The 19318-nt window shown below is 37.7% G+C and overlaps 1 protein-coding gene across 1 annotated transcript; it reads left to right on the forward strand.

The window, feature by feature from the left end:
- The first annotated feature begins 10461 nt into the window (after positions 1-10461).
- Positions 10462-18294, forward strand: CCKAR (cholecystokinin A receptor). Its single transcript, XM_040555451.1, is given in 9 exon segments — positions 10462-11654; positions 12373-12489; positions 12492-12623; positions 14621-14749; positions 14752-14880; positions 15473-15731; positions 16358-16383; positions 16386-16484; positions 17127-18294. Coding segments are annotated over 9 exon segments (1515 nt in total). The 5' UTR covers positions 10462-11533; the 3' UTR covers positions 17630-18294.
- Positions 18295-19318: the final 1024 nt, after the last annotated feature.

The following is a 19318-nucleotide window of genomic DNA, read 5'->3' on the forward strand; positions in this document are numbered from 1 at the left end:
CACGTATGAAGCTTTTCATTTAAGTTTAATTAGATGAATAATAAAGGCAGCATAATAAGGATTTAGATGAATGAGATGCCTTTCTCCCCACATATGTACTGACATGCAGAGAAATAATAACAGGAGAGGACACCAATTCTTTGAATGAAGCTACTTTCAAAAGGTAGTTAATATTTTTCCCCAAGTATATCTGTGAGGGTTTGCAACAAGAATATGAACGGGACAAAGACTTAAAATAGCCTACAGAGCAGGTATGGTAAGGGATTTGGAGAAGAAAATGACCCAGACATATATACTACATCCCAAATCTGCTCTATGTAAATTTACATATTTGTGTATATTTTATAACCATATGCTCACTTAGAAAAACACTGGCCCTGTTATAGAGTGGTTTAGGGCACCAAAACCCCAAACCATCCATAACCATGCAATGGCTTTAAGTTTCCGTGAGCTTTAACTGTGACATGAGTTACTATTTTAAGATATATATATATATGAAGTAGTACCTTATGCTGTAAGGTGCTACTGGCTTTCATAACTTTATACAAGCAGCGCAAATCTTGGAGGCCTAACTATTTGTTTCCTCATGAGAAGTGGAAGTAATATTTAGTAGCTGCTCAAGGTACTGATTGCAGCTCAGTTGCATGACCCAAGGGACAAACACTCAGGACTTTAGGTGCCATTTGCAAATTCGGAGTTTTGGTTAAGTTCATTTAAAGGAGAAGAAGATGCACACAGATAGAAAGGGCAATAGCTAAAGAATCGCTCATGAGGATGCATGGAAGAGGAAACAGAGGAGAAGAAGTCGTCACCATGTCACTAACTAGACCGGCCACCACATAATGAACAGGGTGATGGGGAAAAGAAGCAAGGAAAAATCCTGTTTTGTTTCTCACTCCCTTTTGGTATTTGGGGAAATGAAATTTTTGGACTTCTTGGTAAGTATGCAGGATTTCATCAAAGAAATATCAATACGTATTGCCGGTTTCTTCTCAAATGCCATTAAATCTGGAAGGCCTTGAATATTTAGTAACAGACCAGAAGTACAAAAGCTTCTAATCATTTTAGTTTGGATAATGTTGTATACAGCCTACGACCTACTCCTACTTAAAACAGAAAATCAAAATATATTCAGCAATTTGTATTATGATCTGATTTTTTTTAGAATTGATTTGAACATTTCCCACAGAATTAAATTTTAAATTTCCAGCATTCTCTATATAAGGTCTTTGTGAACAAGATTTTCCAGCATGAAACGGCTCATTTTAACAGCTAATGAAATAAATGGTGCTTTCCTCTTTATTTTGCCACAGCATCTCCATTTGACAACTAACAACTTTTATGAGCAAACATTAAGAATTAAGTGAGGACTTTGGGGAGGTCTGACTTTACAAGGTATAAACTTACAGCTGACATTTCTGGCTTTCTTCACTGAACTGCAAACAAAATTTAAAGAGATGAGATCACTGTAAGACTATGGTTTGAGCAAGACTATACTTCTGGTACCATCAGGTTTAAAAACAGGGTGAGTGAGACTAGAATCTGGGAACATTTTACTAGCATATCACTTTATATGAATATTTTCGTATAAATATTTTAAAATCCTTTGCTTGTTTCCAGCAACTTCAATAAACAAAGCTTATAAAAATAACATACTGCCACAGATCTTTTTCTAATGGTTTCATCAGAAATACCTTTCCCACTCATTTTTTTTTTTCATCTTCCCCATATTGCAGGATTGTAAAATGAATACTTTAAATTAAAGGCAAAATACCGAGGAGAAATTAGGTATCCAAGAAACAATGCAGTATCCACAATTCAAACTGTGACTGTTCTACGTTGCTTTGTCTATGCAAAGCACACTTAACACCAATGAAGGTGATTACAGGAAGGATGAAACCAGCACGTGTGCAATTGCATACATAAAATAATGACTTCAGACACAAAAAAGCATTAAAAGAAATCATCCACATTAGCTTGAAATACTCAAATGTTTGTAAAAGTAAAATTGACAGTACATCAAGTAAGTGTAAATTTTCCATATATAAGGATTACATCCCAAAAGTCCAACTTCCAATATGTTTGTCTGATTTATAAGCTGCTGGATATTTGGGGAATACCTAAGCATCCCAACTAACTGAGGATTTTGCTGTAGCAAAAAGTGAGTATAGAGGATTCTGGGCAGAATTTGTCCTTGGGCTTTTGCTTCTCTCCTCTTCTGAGAGTTGAATGTTCTCCTTGGCATCTTTAAAGCAGTTTTGTAATGTAAGCAAAGGCTGAACAATGAAAATGAATTTAAAACTTACATGCTTTCAGTCACATTAACTCCCTGCACAATGTAATATTGTATAAACATGGGAAAATAGTCCAAACTAACTACAGCAATTGTTCCTTGGAGTGTGTTTTCTTAAGAATTATATAGACAAAAGCATGGCAAGACCAATAATTCTCTCTTGTAACAGCCCATCTGTGATGCAACTCTGGAAATTACTATTTATTTTCAGTGTTTGAATAATATTTTGAAGTGACTCTCTATGGAAATATTATCAAATACACCCAGAGAAACTTAGTACAATGGTTGAAATAAATGCAAGTATTTGGCCTCACTATGACCTGCCTCTCTCTCAGTTTCTCAAAAAAATGTAACTGACAGCTTTCTACATCCAGTTGTTGGACAGTGTTATATCTAACAAAGAAGTCAAAAATGCAAAGATAAGTTGGCTAATTTGCAAATAGATGTAAAAATTCCAGAAATTAAGACCAACAGCAGAACTTCAGCTGGTGCAAGCTGCCTTCCCTCTTAAAGGTCTTCCAGTACCCCCTCTTATTTGGTTCAGTAATTAGTGCTAATTGTCAGCTAGCAGAGTTCCAGTTATCTGAATTAAACAAACAAACAAACAAGCAAACAACGACAACAAAACCAAAAACAATGGCCTTGAGATTGTCACAGTAAAAGAACAAGAGTCAAAATATAAAATTGTATACAACAAAATACCTAAGAGTACCATGAGCCTAACATGACACCTTACTGTTATCCTAGGAGTCCAAGAACTTGAATGGGACCATTATCTCACAGTCTAAGCGAGTACCTTCCAACCCTGCCATGCAAAATCATGATGATGGAAAAACAGCAAAATTCTAGCAATCACATAATCTTTTGTTTTTCTTTTTATTAGATCAAAATTCTACTTGGGTCAAGATCTTTCAGGGAGATTGCATTGTTTCTTTGCAGGGATTGCTGGTAGGGGTTATGTAGGGATATGTTGTAACCAGTGGTAATGGTAGAGAGGCCTGCTAAAGGAGGCATATTTTGCAGTATACCCTAAAAGTTTCAGAGGACTGCTACTCATAGAAACCTTATGATTCTTACAAAAAATGTAGCTTTCAAAAACTGCTGTAGTTGATTAATGAATTCTTCTTCTTTAAGTGTATTTTTCAATATTCTTCCAATAGAAACAATATTTCTCTTGCTAACCATAGCTTAAATTCCCTTTAGCCAAGGGTTATATGATTCTTTGGGAATTTAGATGGCAATGAACAAATTCAAATAGTATTATCTTAAAGGTATTTATCATCTTTTACAGAAACTGATAGTCCTCCAAAATGTAGATGTCATATCAGATGTCATGAAACACAGAGTAACTTCTCTCCTGAGATAGTAAGACACACAAACTTTGTATTCTTAAGTTAGACCTCTGGCTTCAGACATAGTGGTACCAATTCACTTAATAATATATCACCTGACTTTCTCTATTTCCATTTTCATTTCATAACATCTCTGCTTTTCCCTACTAACCGTACAACCAATCCTTTAATAATTTCGTCAGTGTTGTGAACCTAACATTTCTTTAATTCTGCAGAAACTGAGAAATCTATTTGATCTTAACATCATGAGTATAGCATGGTTTCTTCTTAGAAGCACTTTCCTGTGCTTCATTTTTTTCATCCCTAAATTGAAACTCATAGCATCCGTGGATAACGTAAGTAAATTCTTTCATATACTTCTTTGAGGTCTGCTAATGAAAAGGACCAAGAGCAGAATAGTAGTGACTATTATGGACTTCATTTGAGTCCTAAAAAGAAAAGACTGTAGTTCTTGATTGTTACATATAGAGGTTTATTCAGCAATCTATTCAGAACAATTAGACAATTATCTTGCAGATATCATGACCCATGGGTTTCACCCTTACATTGTTGCATTTGGATAAGTATTATATAAACTTGTCTTAATTGCAGTTATTCTGAAACCCTAGTAGGACTCAAGGGCAGATCACTTTGAAAAAAACAACTGAATGAAATACACTTAAAATAACTGTAATACACTTAAAATAGATGTGTTCCTGAGAATTTCACGTGTTCCTCAAAAGTGTGGCCTAATTCCAGTCTTCTTGTAGTTTATATCTGTATGAGTAATTCCACAGAATCAGTGGCCTTATGCCAGAATAACCCTGGCAACTGAGGACAGAAGTAGACCATGACTTTCCATATATATTTATTTTAATTATTTATTTTAATTCATTTATTTTATTTCATTTGCCAGGACAAAAAGGACCTGGCAACAAACTCATAACTGTCTCTAGGTATGAGACAAGACAAAGATAAGCTTTTCCAAATTCATTATTTTACAACTATTTTACAACTATTTTTTGTTTACATTTGTAACATTATTTACAACTATTTTAAATAGAAACTGGAGTTTCTATTTAAATTAAGTAAAGATCTTTGGCAAATTAATTACAAAAACAGAGCAGGTGCTTTTTCTTCAAGAAAAAGTATGAGGCAACTGTAAATTGATGTGGCTTGACTGTGGATGAGAAAAGTATTATAGCATGAGAGAGCATGGTAACTTTTTTGGCTAGTAAGCTAGTGTTTTCATTTTTTGACATAACAGGGAAAAAAAAAAGACTAGGACTAGAATTAAAAAAAAAAATTAGATCCTTTTGCTATCATGAGTTTTCAGACCCCCTCTTTGAATACAGGAAAAATATTTTTGTCTATGTTTCTCTAAACTATCTGCAAAGGTACACTATGGTACATAAATTATTAATTATCAAAGCCAATTTTATTAATAAATCAGTGTGGTAATAAGGCAACCCACTCAAAGGAAATTCTTGCCTAAAACTTCCAACATCCCAAATAATGGCATGATTAAGTTCAAGCAGGACAGCCATTTAATTTTTGTTTCTCCTAAATAATAAAATGACATCTATGATTAAGCAAGCATTCCATTAAAACAGTCTCCCTTTTTCTTTATCTTAAAGCTTGCAGGGAGACAATGAGAATGATAATGATCAGCATGAAAGGGAGTGATCTATCATCCAATTATCCAAAGATAGTAGAGAGAAATGTTGTTAAAAAAGCAACTCAGAACTGTCCAAACATTAAGATTATTGGCTGTATATTTGAGTAAATCTATGTGAAAAATGCCTAGAAAAACAAAACTCTTTGATCTTAGTTTGTCTCATGCAGAAATCCACTCCAAAAGGAAAGTCAAGAGTTCATAGCAAATTCTTACTCATTTAGTCTGGCAATTTAACCAGCAGATACTGAATCCAGCTCAGCCCAGGACCAGATGGTATTCATCCAGAAGTTCTAAAGGAAATAGTAAAATTATTAAACATGATGTGTATCCTCTTGCTTACAACTACATTGTCGCCAGAGAAAAAATTTTTGCAAATGTGATGCCAATGTTTAAACAGGGCTCCAGTGGAAACCCGAGTGATTAAGAGCCAGTCTGTAAAACTGGCATCCACAGGAGGAAAACTGGTGGGTGCTGTAGAAACAGATAAAAATGTCTGGACACTTGGTCTACGCTTTTGTAGAAGAAAGCCACACCTTGCAGATTTAGAGATCTGAAGTTGTGAACAAGATGATCCAGTTTGTTTAAACTGTGACTATGTAGTTGTTGGGATTTGCTTGAGACAGCAGTCCCTCACTTGTTCCACACTTGCTTTTGGCTGAAATTAATACCTCTGGAGTGAATCATGGCTCACTAGTTAACCCACAACCTTTCATGTCTCTGCCCTATCTGGTGCCTCTCACCATACCACCCTCCATTCATTTGCTCCCTGCACACTTTGCTACTATGACAAGAGGCTCCGCAAAGCAGACTGCATCCAAAGCAGTTTGGTCCATTTAGCATTTCTGGTGACAACATGGAGCTTCCTGGCACGGCTTTAGGTCTTGTTGGCTTTAGGCCTCTTGGATGTGCTTAGGAAGCATGCCTTGACACTGTTAATGGGCCCGTTAAGGCCCAACCCCTGGACAGCTGGGGCTGATGCTCTGGGTTTACAGAGCTTCTTGTACTGAGCTGCAGCCCAGGCCAGGCTCAGCCAGCTGAGAGCACAGTGGTTAGTACTGCTGCTGCTGCTGCTACTACTACTACTACTGGGGGGACTATGTAGTGATATGGACCACTGATAACCAGCTGCATACAGACTCCCATCGGTGAGGAGCATTATGCTGAGTCCTCTACAAGGGAAAAGTCTCTGACACTTCATCCTTTTCATCCTTTTCCATGTGGCGTTTTGTGGCAGGCTTTTTGTGCACAGCCTGGCACTGCCACCACTAGTGGGCTTGCATTGGTAGATAAGGGATGAAGCCATCCGCTCACACTGTAGTTCATGACAATAAACCTGAAAGATGTTACCTAAACTTGCACATCCAGAAAAAAGAAGTTGCAATTCAAACATGGATCTGGATTTCTTGAGTTCGGGAGTTGTAGGTCCCTTATAACTCAGGATATTCTATGATTCCCTCCAAAAGGCACGCTTTCGTTAGGCTGGCAATCAGAAGAAATTACTTGGCAGCCAAGTTCCTGACTCCCATGATCATCCTGTGGGGACACAGCCAATAAGCCATGAGTAACTAGTAATTCAGTGGTAGCTGTGCTGCTGAAGATCTTAATAACACGTCAATGGCAGCCCCAACTTGTATGCATGCTTTGGGCTTCATGTTTTCTTTCCTCAGCATAGAGCATTGTTCCCTTGTGCTGTGAGCATAACCCACATTACTGAGCTACTGTATCACTTCTCGGTTTGTGTCTTCATTGCTTCTCCAGCAGGAGCTTCCAAAGGGCTGGGATGGTTTAGCACATTCAGCAATCATTGTTCACAAACAGTCCTGGAAGACTTCTTTGGGATGAGGGAGCAAAGCTGGCATGGATTTGCATGCCAGAATTATGAGAGAATTAGGAGAATTATGGAAGTGGGAGTTCAGCAGCAATTAAAGAACATGGACAAATAGGAGACCATTGGTCTGAAACGAAACAGAGAACAACATCATTAAAAGATTAGAAATAAAAAGTAGGAATGAAAAGTAGGTGTGAAAAGCAATTATGAATGGAGCTTCACAGAAAGCTTTGCTACAGCTGTTCATCACTTTCATAAATGCAACACCACATGGGAAAAGGGGTGAGATAAAAGAGTTTGCTGATGCTAAATCATTCAAGGAGGGGAGAAGCAAAAGAGGACTTTGAAGAGTTGCAGAAAGCTCTTTCTGATAAAACAGGGTGAATAAAAATCACTGCCAAGTAGAAAACAATTATAATTTTTCATGAATAGAGTAGAGCTCTGAAATAGCTATTACTATGCAGAAAGAGACTACTGAACTTACAGTAGATTCTTCCTTGAAAATGTCAGTTCAATTCTCAGTAGTCATAAGAAAGGCAAATAGGATTACAGGAGCTATTAGGAAAGGAACAGAGGGAAAACAAAACAAAACAAAACAAAAACCACTAAAAGTCAATATGACATTATTTAAATCCTTGGTTCATCCTTATGTGATAACATCTGTGAAAGACTGTACATGAATTAGGAAAGGTTGAGACCTGGGCGACAGTGTTCATGTAAGGTGTGAAACAGCTCATTTACAAGGAATGAATAACTAACCTGATGTTCTTCAAACATGACAAAGTCATGACAGGTATGAAGAAGCTGCCTTCAGAATGATAGTTCACTGTCTGTCTTGGTACAGCACGGGACAATAACCTCAGTGCCATCTCGTCGATAGCACTTCATTTCTGGAAGAGCCCCCAGTGATTCCCCTAAATTTGTTTTCCCTCCTGATCACTAACTGTGTCTCCCACAGTGTCTCTGTAACTTCCCCCGTATCTCCATTCGCTCTGTCCCTTTCTTTTCAACTGAGTCCTGGAGCCCAGCAGATGATAAGTTCACAGTCTCAGTCTATATCTAACAACATAAATAAAAATTAATCTTTCTCTTTAGATATTGCTTCCACATGGTACAGGAATAACTTATCTACAACTCATCAGAACACCAGCAATTAACCCCCCACCCCAAAAGTACAGTGGTATAACCAGTGTAAAAGCTGTCGCTGAAAAATTAATGGAGAGAGAATCCAACCCCAAGCAGAAACGCATCTGGTAAAAAAGTAATAAAGGTAATACTGCTAATACCAGTCAATACAAATGAAACTGAAAACACATCCAATCATTTCTCTAATGCAGATCTAATAGAAGGTGCCAGGAATACAGAAAGATCTCTCCCACATTAAGAATATGCCCAGAACAACAGTTTGACATCTTGCTTACAGAAGGACTCTAACTGCATTAGAGGTTATTTAATTCAGTAAAGGAATTGGTAAACACAATTACAAGCCTGTGGTTTGCAGCAGGTCAGACCATTATAATAATTGAAAATAATTATAATAGCTCCTTTTGACATGCAAAAGTCTCAAACCAAAAAAATAAAGGTCAAAATCATTTTGATTGCCAGCTCTAAAATGTGAAGACTTTAGTGAACTGACTGGCATACAGATGCGGAAAGCAAGGTCAGTACCTCAAGTGCAAAGCAAACCTTAGAAAAGCAGACATATCTACAAAATTTGGGCTGAGATTGGCTTGTTGTTGATTTTTTTTTCAACAGGAAGTAATTTTCAAAAGAAAGAGAAGTTGTTAACAGGAAGTTTTGGCAGGTCAGACTAGACTTTCTGCCTCTCACTCTTGCCTCTGAAGAAGAGTGAAAAAGCAATCTAAATTCAGCAGTTTTTTTTCCAAAAAGCATCTGTGACTTCCTGTAGATTACCCCCACTAAATCAGCACCTGTCTTGGCTGCCACTTCAGATGTTTGGGATGTTAAAATAATTTGAAATTGACAGAGAAGATGTTCAGGAAATATGGGAATAGTTCAAAATAAATACAAAACTAAAACTGAAAAAAAAATCTGTTTAATTAAATGTTAATTAAAATTAAATTAATTTGTCATTTAATAGAGTGGTTGATTATTAACATCCATCAATTTAGTCTTAAAAAAAAACAAACATAAAAAAAAAGCTGAATTAGGCAGCAAAGAGAAAATCGTTTTTTTTCAGAGACATTGGTACCTAACACTCAAGCTTAATGGTCAATCATTGTGAAAATGGAAACAAATTTCAACTTTTATTTCTTCAATATAGTTTTTTGAGATTCACAAGTAGAAAAATAAAACACATGTTATTCTGGATTAATTTCCTACCAGTATAATATAAATTTGAAACTGGAATTGAATTCTGCTGGATTGAATGTTTCTTTCCGATGAGACAGCTACACATCGTATACACTGACATGCCAGCTTGGGTCTGTTTTATCTCGGTTTAAAAAAAAAAAAAAAAAAGAGAGAGAGAAAGAGACCTCAAGAATAATATGTAAAATAAAATGAAACGTTATAATTAAGCTGCTAAAGAAAAGGGAACTTAGAAACTGGAACTTTTCAACCTACTCTCCCTTCCAGTCATGGCACTATAATTCAAGGTTGGAGAGACTGGAAAAGAAATCCAGGACTTCCAGTCTTTGTGTTATCAACGTTAAGAGGTCTGTGCCTATTATTAAGGACCTGAGATTTGAACTGTGAAATTTGTTTTCAATTGAGTAATAGCAGGGATTAATTTATATTATTAATGTACTTTTCCTTTCTTTCTTTCTTTCTTTCTTTATTCTTTCTGTCTTTCTGTTCTTTCTTTCGTTTCTTATTCTTGTCTCTCTCTCTCTCCTTTCTCTCTCTTCTTTTCTCCTGTTTCTTTCTCTGCTTTCTTTTCTTTCTGTTCTTTCTTTTCCTTTCCTTTCTTCTTTCTTCTTCTTTCTTTCCCTTCCTTGTCTTTCTTTCTTTCTTTCCTGGTTCTTTTTCGTTCTTCTTTGGCTTTCTTGATTTTCTTTTCTTTCTTTCTTTCTTTTCTGTCTTTTCTTATTCTTTCTTGTTCTTTCTTCTTTCTTTTCTTCTCCTTTCCTTTCTTTCTTTCTTCTTTTTCTTTTCTTCTTTCTTCCTTCCTTCCTTTCTTTCCTTTCTTCCTTTCTTCCTTCCTTTCTTCCTTCTTTCTTCCTTTCTTCTTTTCTTCTTTCTTTCTTCCTTTCTTTCTTCCTTTCTTCTTTTCTTCCTTCTTCTTCCTTTCTTTTTCTTTTCTTTTCTCCTTCTCCTTCCTTCCTTCCTTCCTTTCTTCTTCTTTCTCTTCTTTCTTTCTTTCTTTCTTTCTTTTTTTCTTTTTTCTTTCTTCTTTCTTTCTTTTCTTTCCTTTTCTTTCTTTTTTTCCCCTCCCATAAACAAGTTGTATCCTGGAAGTCAAAAGCCAGGACTTTGTGCAACACCAGAGAGGATGGTGTTTATGTATTCACAAAGCAGAACCCAGAAGAAAGGGCTTCTTTTAAGCAGTCAAGATTGCTGCATTTCGCTAATGCGTAACTAATGTGCAGTACTTTATCAGTTCATCAGGTTTACAAGTCATATACAAGTCTTTGCACTGAAAAATTGTCTAGGCTTCTGCTTATATGACCCAACAATCCTAGTGGCATACTTTTCATAAGGCTTGATCCAGGAACACTGAATTTGTGAGGCTTTCTGCGGCCTATTGGGTTTTGGATCAGGCACATACAGAGCTTTGGTATGAAGTTAGCACTTCACTAAATGAGCTAGAAGTAGCAGCTCTTGTTTTCCTGAGTCAATTACATACCAGTCTTCAGTTTGCTCTGAAAAATGTGAAGAAAGCAATCGCTTTCATGTAAGGCGTGCAAATCTTCTTGATGTTTTTCCCTTCTGCACCTTTTTATTCAGCTCCTCTGGCCATTTCAAATGTTGTGGTTGAGAGACAGATTTATCACTCTCATCTCTCACTGGTTGTGATTTATTGGCTGTGGAACAGCAGCATCCCTCTGAGAAATATTGCAGAGATGTGAGCAGAAGCAACCTTGCAAGGGGTTAACGCTGTAATCTTTTTCTGGTCTGTTTATAATCCCAACAGTAGGCCAGTAGCAGAAGAGGGTGGATCTAAAAAAGTACAGGAGGGGATGTGTGCTTATGTGCATATGTGTGAATAGTGTCTGTGTGCATGCCTGCTCTGCTAAACTGCTCACATGCCACTGACATAAATCTGTTTTCAGGCTGACCAGGGTGTTCCTGACGGATGGTTAAAGAGCTTACTTCTAGCACTGCCTCTCTGGTATTCCTCTGAAGACTTCATTCAGAAAGATATTGTTTACTGAAAGAATGGGCAGATAGTTACAAGCCAGCCCTCTTCTTCCTAGACGCTAACCTGTGGATCCTGAAGGATGGAAATAGTTGAAGCGAGCTTACTTGAGAACGGCACCAATATCACTGCTTTCCTGTGTGATATCCTCTTGGAAAATGACACTTTTTTCTGTGCGGATGATCCACCTTATTCTTCTAGAGGTATGTATAGAAAGTAAATCTTTTGGGCAGTTTTAATTCTAGCTGGAAGATAGAGAAACAGCCACACGAGGCTTTTGGGGCAAGCAGGGAGGTGCAACATCAACTGGTTTTAGCATGGTTTAGTATGGTTTTCCAAGGCAAACCTCCAACCGGAACAAAATTCAGATAGAATGGAAAACTGACAGTAGCACTATTGGGTACAAAATGTAAACGGCTCTAGTAAGGATGTGGAGAAACACAGTTTTGACTCTTTGAGCAGTTCCATAGCAATGGAGTTATCTGATCTGATAGTGTGTATGAAAGTGCTTAATATGAAATTATACCACTGTGAGGCTAGAAAAAAATCATCCGTGTATTAAAATGTTTTTGATTGCTGTATCATTTCTACTTTTGCATAAAGGAGGGATTTCCATGGTGATTGAGCAGTGCACATAAAGTACTTTGAGCAAAACGTGCTTTTCAGAAGTTGTATTTAATTCTCTAGGAGCCCACTGTATGCGTGTGTCCAATTTTAATGTTATGCAACTCAGGTAGATCAAATAAATTTAAGAGTTTCAGAACTTCTGCAGTTTTTATACTGATATAAAGACATAAACATCAGCAAAACTAGAAACTGACAGGCTTTTGAAAGGCTTACCTTCTGATTAAAGAATGAATCAGTATAATAGCCATCTGTGGTCGTATACTTCATACCTGATTTTCACTGTGACATTTTCAGATTTGCACCAGATAATCCGGATTCTGCTGTACTGTTTGATATTTCTGCTCAGTGTTTTGGGGAACATTCTGGTAATCACAGTGCTGATACGAAACAAACGGATGAGAACAGTCACTAACACGTTATGCTGTCACTGGCTGTCAGCGACCTGATGCTCTGCCTCTTCTGCATGCCATTCACTCTCATTCCCAACCTGCTGAAAGATTTTATTTTCGGGAGTGCTGTTTGCAAAACTGCCACTTATTTCATGGGTAAGTCTTGGAAGTTTATACTTATTTTGAAGATAAACTAGTGAGATATGTGTGAGAAGGTCATTAAAGACCAGCAAATCGCTGTCTGTTTCCACCTGCCATTGAACGTTTACCAAAATCACCAAGAAATGACTTGTAGGGCAACCTTCATGGTTCTGGTTTCCTCAGCATGATCCAGCAAAACACAGGGTACCCACTGAATTTTAACTACACAGAGAAGTGTTTTACAGGATGGGTTAGGTGAGAAGCGTTTCGCATGACCAAGCTGTAACGAGGAACCTGGCACGTCTGCTTGCTTACCCATCACTGACAGAGCTATTTGCAGTATCTGGATCAGCCATCAGAAATGACAGGGCTGTACAATCTCACTGAAGGCATGTTTTGCCCACAGATTTTTGTAGCAGCTATACATGAAAAGGAAAAAAAAAAAAAAGTCCAAAGCAGGTACCCTCTGCAGAACTGGAAGTTAGAGCAAGGGCTTTTTAAGAGCAGAGCAGGTCTGATCAGAGCTCAACAGGCGACCACAAAATGCAGACTGTGCAGATGCAGGTCTTGCAGACTGACTTTGGGAAGTAACACTCCTGTACGCTTTGCTGTGCCCCTCTGGTTGTGAAGGTCAAGCCAGGAGTTTCAAAATGTTTGTGCTATGTATGTCTGTGTAAATGACTTGTCACAGTTCCAACACTTCTTGTGGGTTTCCCTTTTTCTTAAAAAAGAAAAAAAAAAAAAGAAAGAAAGAAAAAAAAAAGAAAAAAAAAAAAAAAAAAAAAGAAAAGAAAGAAAAGAAAAAAGAAAAAGAGAACATTATGTAAAGTTTTTGCTACCTTAGAAGACCCCCAGTTACAGAAAGTCAGGTTTGCCTTTAACCTGCGCCCTTGAGAACTTTGATGTAATGTGAAAGTACACACCTAAAGTGGGAATGGGAAACCAACATCTTTTTGTAGAAAAACCGAAAAGCTAAAGGCCGTGTTTAAACAACTATAATGAATTGCTGCCATAAATACCATAAAAATTACCAAAGCATTGTCATCTTTCTTTTATTTCACATTGTGTAGATTTGTAAAAAAGCAAACAGTGAAATATTCTGAACACGCACATTTTAATTATGAAAGTGTTTATTTTAAGAATCATAATGTGAATGTTTCCCATTAGCAATTCAGGTTAAGAAGTCTCTGTTGACAGGTAGACACTAATATTGATTCTACCAACTATGCTCTTAATTTTCAGTTTTAAGATGCAGGACAACTAGTTTGAAATTACAGATAATTGTGTTAAGCAAACTAATATTGCGGTATTGTCCCTTTATATTTTGACTGACAGTGAAGCATTCCTAATAATTGTTACATGGAAGTTCATTCAATGAAATGAAACATTGTGACAAAGTTAAGCAAAAATGTTTATAATTTTCAGTGATAAACTGGGACACCTCAGTGACAGAAATGCAGATCACTGCATTGTATTTATAACAAATGAACAGGAGAAATTAAGGCTCTTCGAGGACAAAGATTCAGCTTTATGACTTCATTTCTTCTGCTTTTTTAACTCTATTAGCATCTATTTTTAAATAAAATTGGGAACATTTAATTCTGTTAAATGAGGAAATCAGATCACCGATCAAGCCAGACACATAAAAAATAAAATAGACTAGTAACTATGAACATTTGTGCTAAAATAGTAACTAACAGCATAATCCACTGTTTCAGATGCTTGTTTGAAATGAAGTGCTATTACTGTAGTGTATAAATCACAGTAGTAAGAGAAGAGTTAGAAAGAAAAGTGTCTTCTTTCCCTGTTATCAGAATTTTGTGGGGTTGTTGTGTTTGTTTTTTTTTTCAAATCTCTTTTCTCTTGGACCTGTAGAGTCAGAGAAGTGTATATTTATATATTTTTATATATAGATATATATTTATATATGTAGAAAGTTAGCAAGATTATTTGAAAATAACAAGATTGTTTAAAAGAAGAAAATAACCTTTTTCTTTATTTCATACGTACAGGCATCTCTGTAAGTGTATCTACATTCAACCTGGTTGCCATCTCTCTGGAGAGATACAGTGCCATTTGCAAACCTCTACAGTCCAGGGTCTGGCAGACCAAATCTCACGCCTTGAAAGTGATTGCTGCTACCTGTGTGTTTCCTTTACTATCATGTCACCATACCCAATTTACAGCAAACTGGTACCTTTTACCAAGTATAACAACAGCACAGCAAACATGTGTCGGCTCCTTTGGCCAAGTGATGTCATTCAGCAGTCTGGTAAGATATAACTGACTGTTTGCAAATGCATAATTATCTAGTGGAAAAGGATTTCACGGTAGCATTAAGCTTATTGAAAATCAAGTATTAACCTTCAGCAAATATTTACACCTCTATCATGCTTATTTTAAAAAGTTAAAAAAAAAAATCTCATTTTAAGCTGCTTACATTTTGACTCTTGTATGACTTTGCTTCCACTCATTTAAGTGTAAACTTAATTAAACAGTATTTTCAGAGAAATCCATGATTAATCTTAGAAAAACACATTCAAGCGCCCTTCCGTGTGCTGCCTTGGACATTATTTTGTTTGTCTGAGGGTCCTCTAAAGCAGAGAGGTGGAATATGAAAACTTGGAGAGTCTGCAAATACCCTTCTCGAGGACTCAGCCTTTGGTCACTCGTAGAGGACAGGGACAGAAAAGTGAGGGGGGAGACAGTGCCCCAAGTCTTACCTAGGCAGAGTGAGTAAATAGTAGCACTATCAAGCAGCAGTATTATTTAGACATTGTGTCCTTGCATGATGACTGAACTCCTTAACTGGCAGTGAGAAGAAGAAAGATTTATTTATTTTTTTCTTGGCTCCTGACGGTCAGTTGGAACTGGGAACAAGATTACAGTACGCACCACTCCAGCATGGCGTACCCCCAGACACAGTAAAGTTGCATTTAAGTTTTCAGTAGTCTCAGGAATTCGCCAGTATGAGCGCAGGTGGGGAGGACGGTCGCAGGGCGAACTTCCCTTCTGCACGGCACCCTTGCAGACTCTCCGCTGTGCAAACGAGTTTGCACCAAAGCCCCAGCGAGCAGGAGAGATGTGGGATCTTGAGGTGTCTAAACAGAATGATTTCCCCAAGTAGTATTCATGTTACAGAAGCTGCCTTTGATGAAGTCAGAACCTGACGGGCAACCGAGCAAAAGGCGCTCCCTGCACAGAAGGGGCTCTGCAAGGCCCCAGGGCTGTGAGCCCTGGCGGTGGCTGCTCTGTCCCTCCTGTGCGTGCCACAGCCCACGGCCAGGAGACATGCACACACCGAACCTCACTCTGGTAGTGATAGCCAGAACCAGGGGCTCCATCGAGGGTCAGTAGCTACCCGAGGTGGCTTCTGCAAGGCAGTTTTTACACCATTCAAAGCAGCAGGGCATCCAACACTGGTCTGGTTACGGCAGGGAGCCCCTTGTGGCGAGAGCCCATCTCCTCTGAGGCACCACCTCCCCGGGGCCACGGGAGGCAGGATGATGGGTGTTTTGCAGCCATGAGAGCTTTGCTCCTGCTGAGCTTTTCTGGTGGAACAGGGAGGAGGAGAAGTTGAAAGCTTCCGATTTCCAGGGCTGTCAAAATGAAACCTCGTATCAGCATGAAAAAAAATGTCAGCAAAATCTTGAAATCCCCCTCCCAAGATTCTCATAAGGAGAAAAATTATTATTTTTTTTTGTGGTTTGCACTATTCCCTGGTCACTGCCTGTCTTTTGATTCCTCAGGTACACTTTCCTGCTACTCATACTCTTTCTATACCTGGGATTATAATGATGGTTGCATATGGCCTAATTTCTTTGGAACTGTACAGAGGAATAAAATTTGACGCCAGCCAGAGAAAATCTCCAAGAGGTAACAACACATCTAGGTTATTCTTTGTTAGAGCTTAAGATGTGAGCAGTTACCTTGAGGCTACTATACGGAAAAATTTCTACTTGCAAATATTGTTATAGTGACCATATGGCTATGGTCATGAAAATGTCAGACTCATTTATTTGTTGATGGAAGTGATTCCATTACTCTTTAGCCAATAATTCTTCACCTATGGCTTGTTTGCAAAAACACCAGGTGGGATGCTTTAAATTCCTAACTGTTATAGATACATCAATTTTTTTCTTTTTTTTTCTCTCTTTTTTTTTTTTTTTTCTGGCTATGGATTAGGACCATTTCTGTCAATAAGTACCATTAAAAAAATTGTCAAATGAAGGTAGAAGTGTAGAAACTTGAAAACTATCTTCAGTACATACTTGAGCAAACAGTGTTCTCACTTCTTTTGCATCAATCTGTGTAGAGTTAAGACGTGAGAATATTGGGGGATAGAGGACACAGAGCAGCCAATATATGACCGACACAAAATTAGGACGGTGCTTTCTTTGAAGCAGTTGTTCAGCCATAAATTATGTATTTAGACTTGGATTCCACCCTTCTTTTGTATGTTGAAACATTGGTCAGAAATGTTCTGCCATCTAATTAAGTGCTACTTTATGTGTACAGAAAGGAAAATAAGTACCAGCAGTGCCAAATACGAGGATGGGGACGGATGCTACCTGCAAAAATCCAAAAGGAAAAGGAAAGTGCCATTGCAACAGCTCTCTGCTCTGAGCAACAGCAAAATAGACAGGGCAAGAAGCAGCAGCTCTTCTGCCAACTTGATGGCCAAGAAACTCGTCATCCGCATGTTGATGGTGATAGTGATTTTGTTTTTCCTTTGCTGGACTCCCATTTTCAGTGTAAATGCCTGGCGCGCCTTTGACACCACCTCAGCAGACCTGCATCTCTCGGGAGCTCCCATCTCCTTTATTCACTTGTTGTCCTACACTTCTGCCTGCGTGAACCCTATCATATATTGCTTCATGAACAAGCGTTTCCGCATGGGCTTTCTAGCCACTTTCGCCTGCTGCGCTAAGCAAAAGCCTCCTGCAATAAAAGATGTTGGCGATGAAGAGGAGGGGAAGACAACACGGGCTTCGCTCTCCAAATGTTCTTACACAACATGAACGTACCTGCACCTCCGTGAGCTGCATCAGAAGAGGCTGCAAGTGCCCTGCAGAAATTCAGGTGGTTATCGTCTGGTGGGGAAAGTGACTGTGGCATCAGCTGAACATGATTTAGTTCTGAGGTAATGAAACACTTCAGCTGACAGTAAATGTGGTGAGAATTGAAATGAATGCTATCCTTCTCCGAGCTTTATATCACTTTCCTTTCAAAAGTACAAAGGAGAAAGAGGGCTCTTTGAAGATAGGGACTTTATACAAAGCCTTAAAAGGTGGTCATAAATTTATTTGTCATAAATTCTCCTGTAATAAAACTGGCGTCCTTAACATCAACAGTTTAGCTCCATTTTCAGCTGCAGTTCTGAGTATCTCTTAAAATTTCCAAGATGCTAGTGGATTCTCCTCAAACATAAATACATGTATTACAGTGTTTACTTCAATATCTCTGCCTTATAATCAAAATCTTTCAGTTACATTTGTAGTATATTTTTTCACATTGTTCCAGCTGAACTAATACGTGTTGAGATCATTCTGCTGTCACAGTCAATTAAAAGAATTTCGGTGTGGGGAGAATGGGCTTGTCCATGTGAAAATAATGCTTTTATGTAAAATAATTTCATCCTTTTTTTTTTAATAAAATGAAAATAAATATTGATGACTTTAAGTGTGTGGAATGCATTCTTCACTTCGGCAATAACCTATTATAAATTTAGATCATTTAATGTATTTTCCATTTAAATAAAAACAAACAAAACAAACAAAAAAATGTAGAACAAGCACAAAGAAGCAGCTTTCTTCCCTGCAGCTGCGAGCACCCGTGCATTCAAGGGGCAGGATGAGATGGACCCCAAAGGCTGACATGGAAATTGTCACACTGGGAAGCAGAGGGATACAGGCAAAGAGATGCACATACAACAGACATGGCACTTAAGACCTGTAACAATGCCCATGGTAATAACACATTTCGCAAATATATTCACAGTCACTCCTATCGCAGTACTGCACACGTGAAAATAAAAGCCGCTAGAAAAGCAGAAAGAGCACAAAAAATGAGCACAGACTGAAAGACTTTATCATAAAGTGTACTTTCTTCCTAAACTTTGGAACTAATTTCCCCAGCTACATATATGTAAACAGACTCAACACAGAAAAGTCTTGAATGATGTAATTATTGCTGCTTTATTGAGCAAGTAAGTCTCCTTACTGTGTGGTGTATAGGTGAGTGTGGGTGTTCAGATAATGTACTTTGCTCTATGGGGGTAGGCAGGAAAAGTTATATAATTCATTCTGTTTTGTGAAAATATCCCATCGGAGATGCTTCAATCTTCTGGCTGAGTCAATATCATTTAAGTAAATTTGTTATTAGACAGAGATTAAAATTAAGCACTGCATGGAATGTAGATGTGGATATTAAATATAACCACTGTCAAGGTTTTAATCAGAAAAATCTGATCTCTTTACAGGATGATTTGAATTGGAAATGTAGTTTGAGTTCCAAGCACCCAGAGCCACGTTCTGCACCCAGTTATTGGCCGAAGTGGATTACCCATATAACTTAGTACACAACTTTAGCTATTAGTTTTTTTTTTTTTTTGCATCTAGCTTGCCCGCAGACAGGAAATTAAAAAAATTCTAAACAGTATTTATGCAAAATCCATAGAAACAATGTTCTGCCTGCCATGTTAATAAAAC

This window comes from Cygnus olor, chromosome 4 (genome assembly GCF_009769625.2).
Source record: "Cygnus olor isolate bCygOlo1 chromosome 4, bCygOlo1.pri.v2, whole genome shotgun sequence".
NCBI lineage: Eukaryota > Metazoa > Chordata > Aves > Anseriformes > Anatidae > Cygnus > Cygnus olor.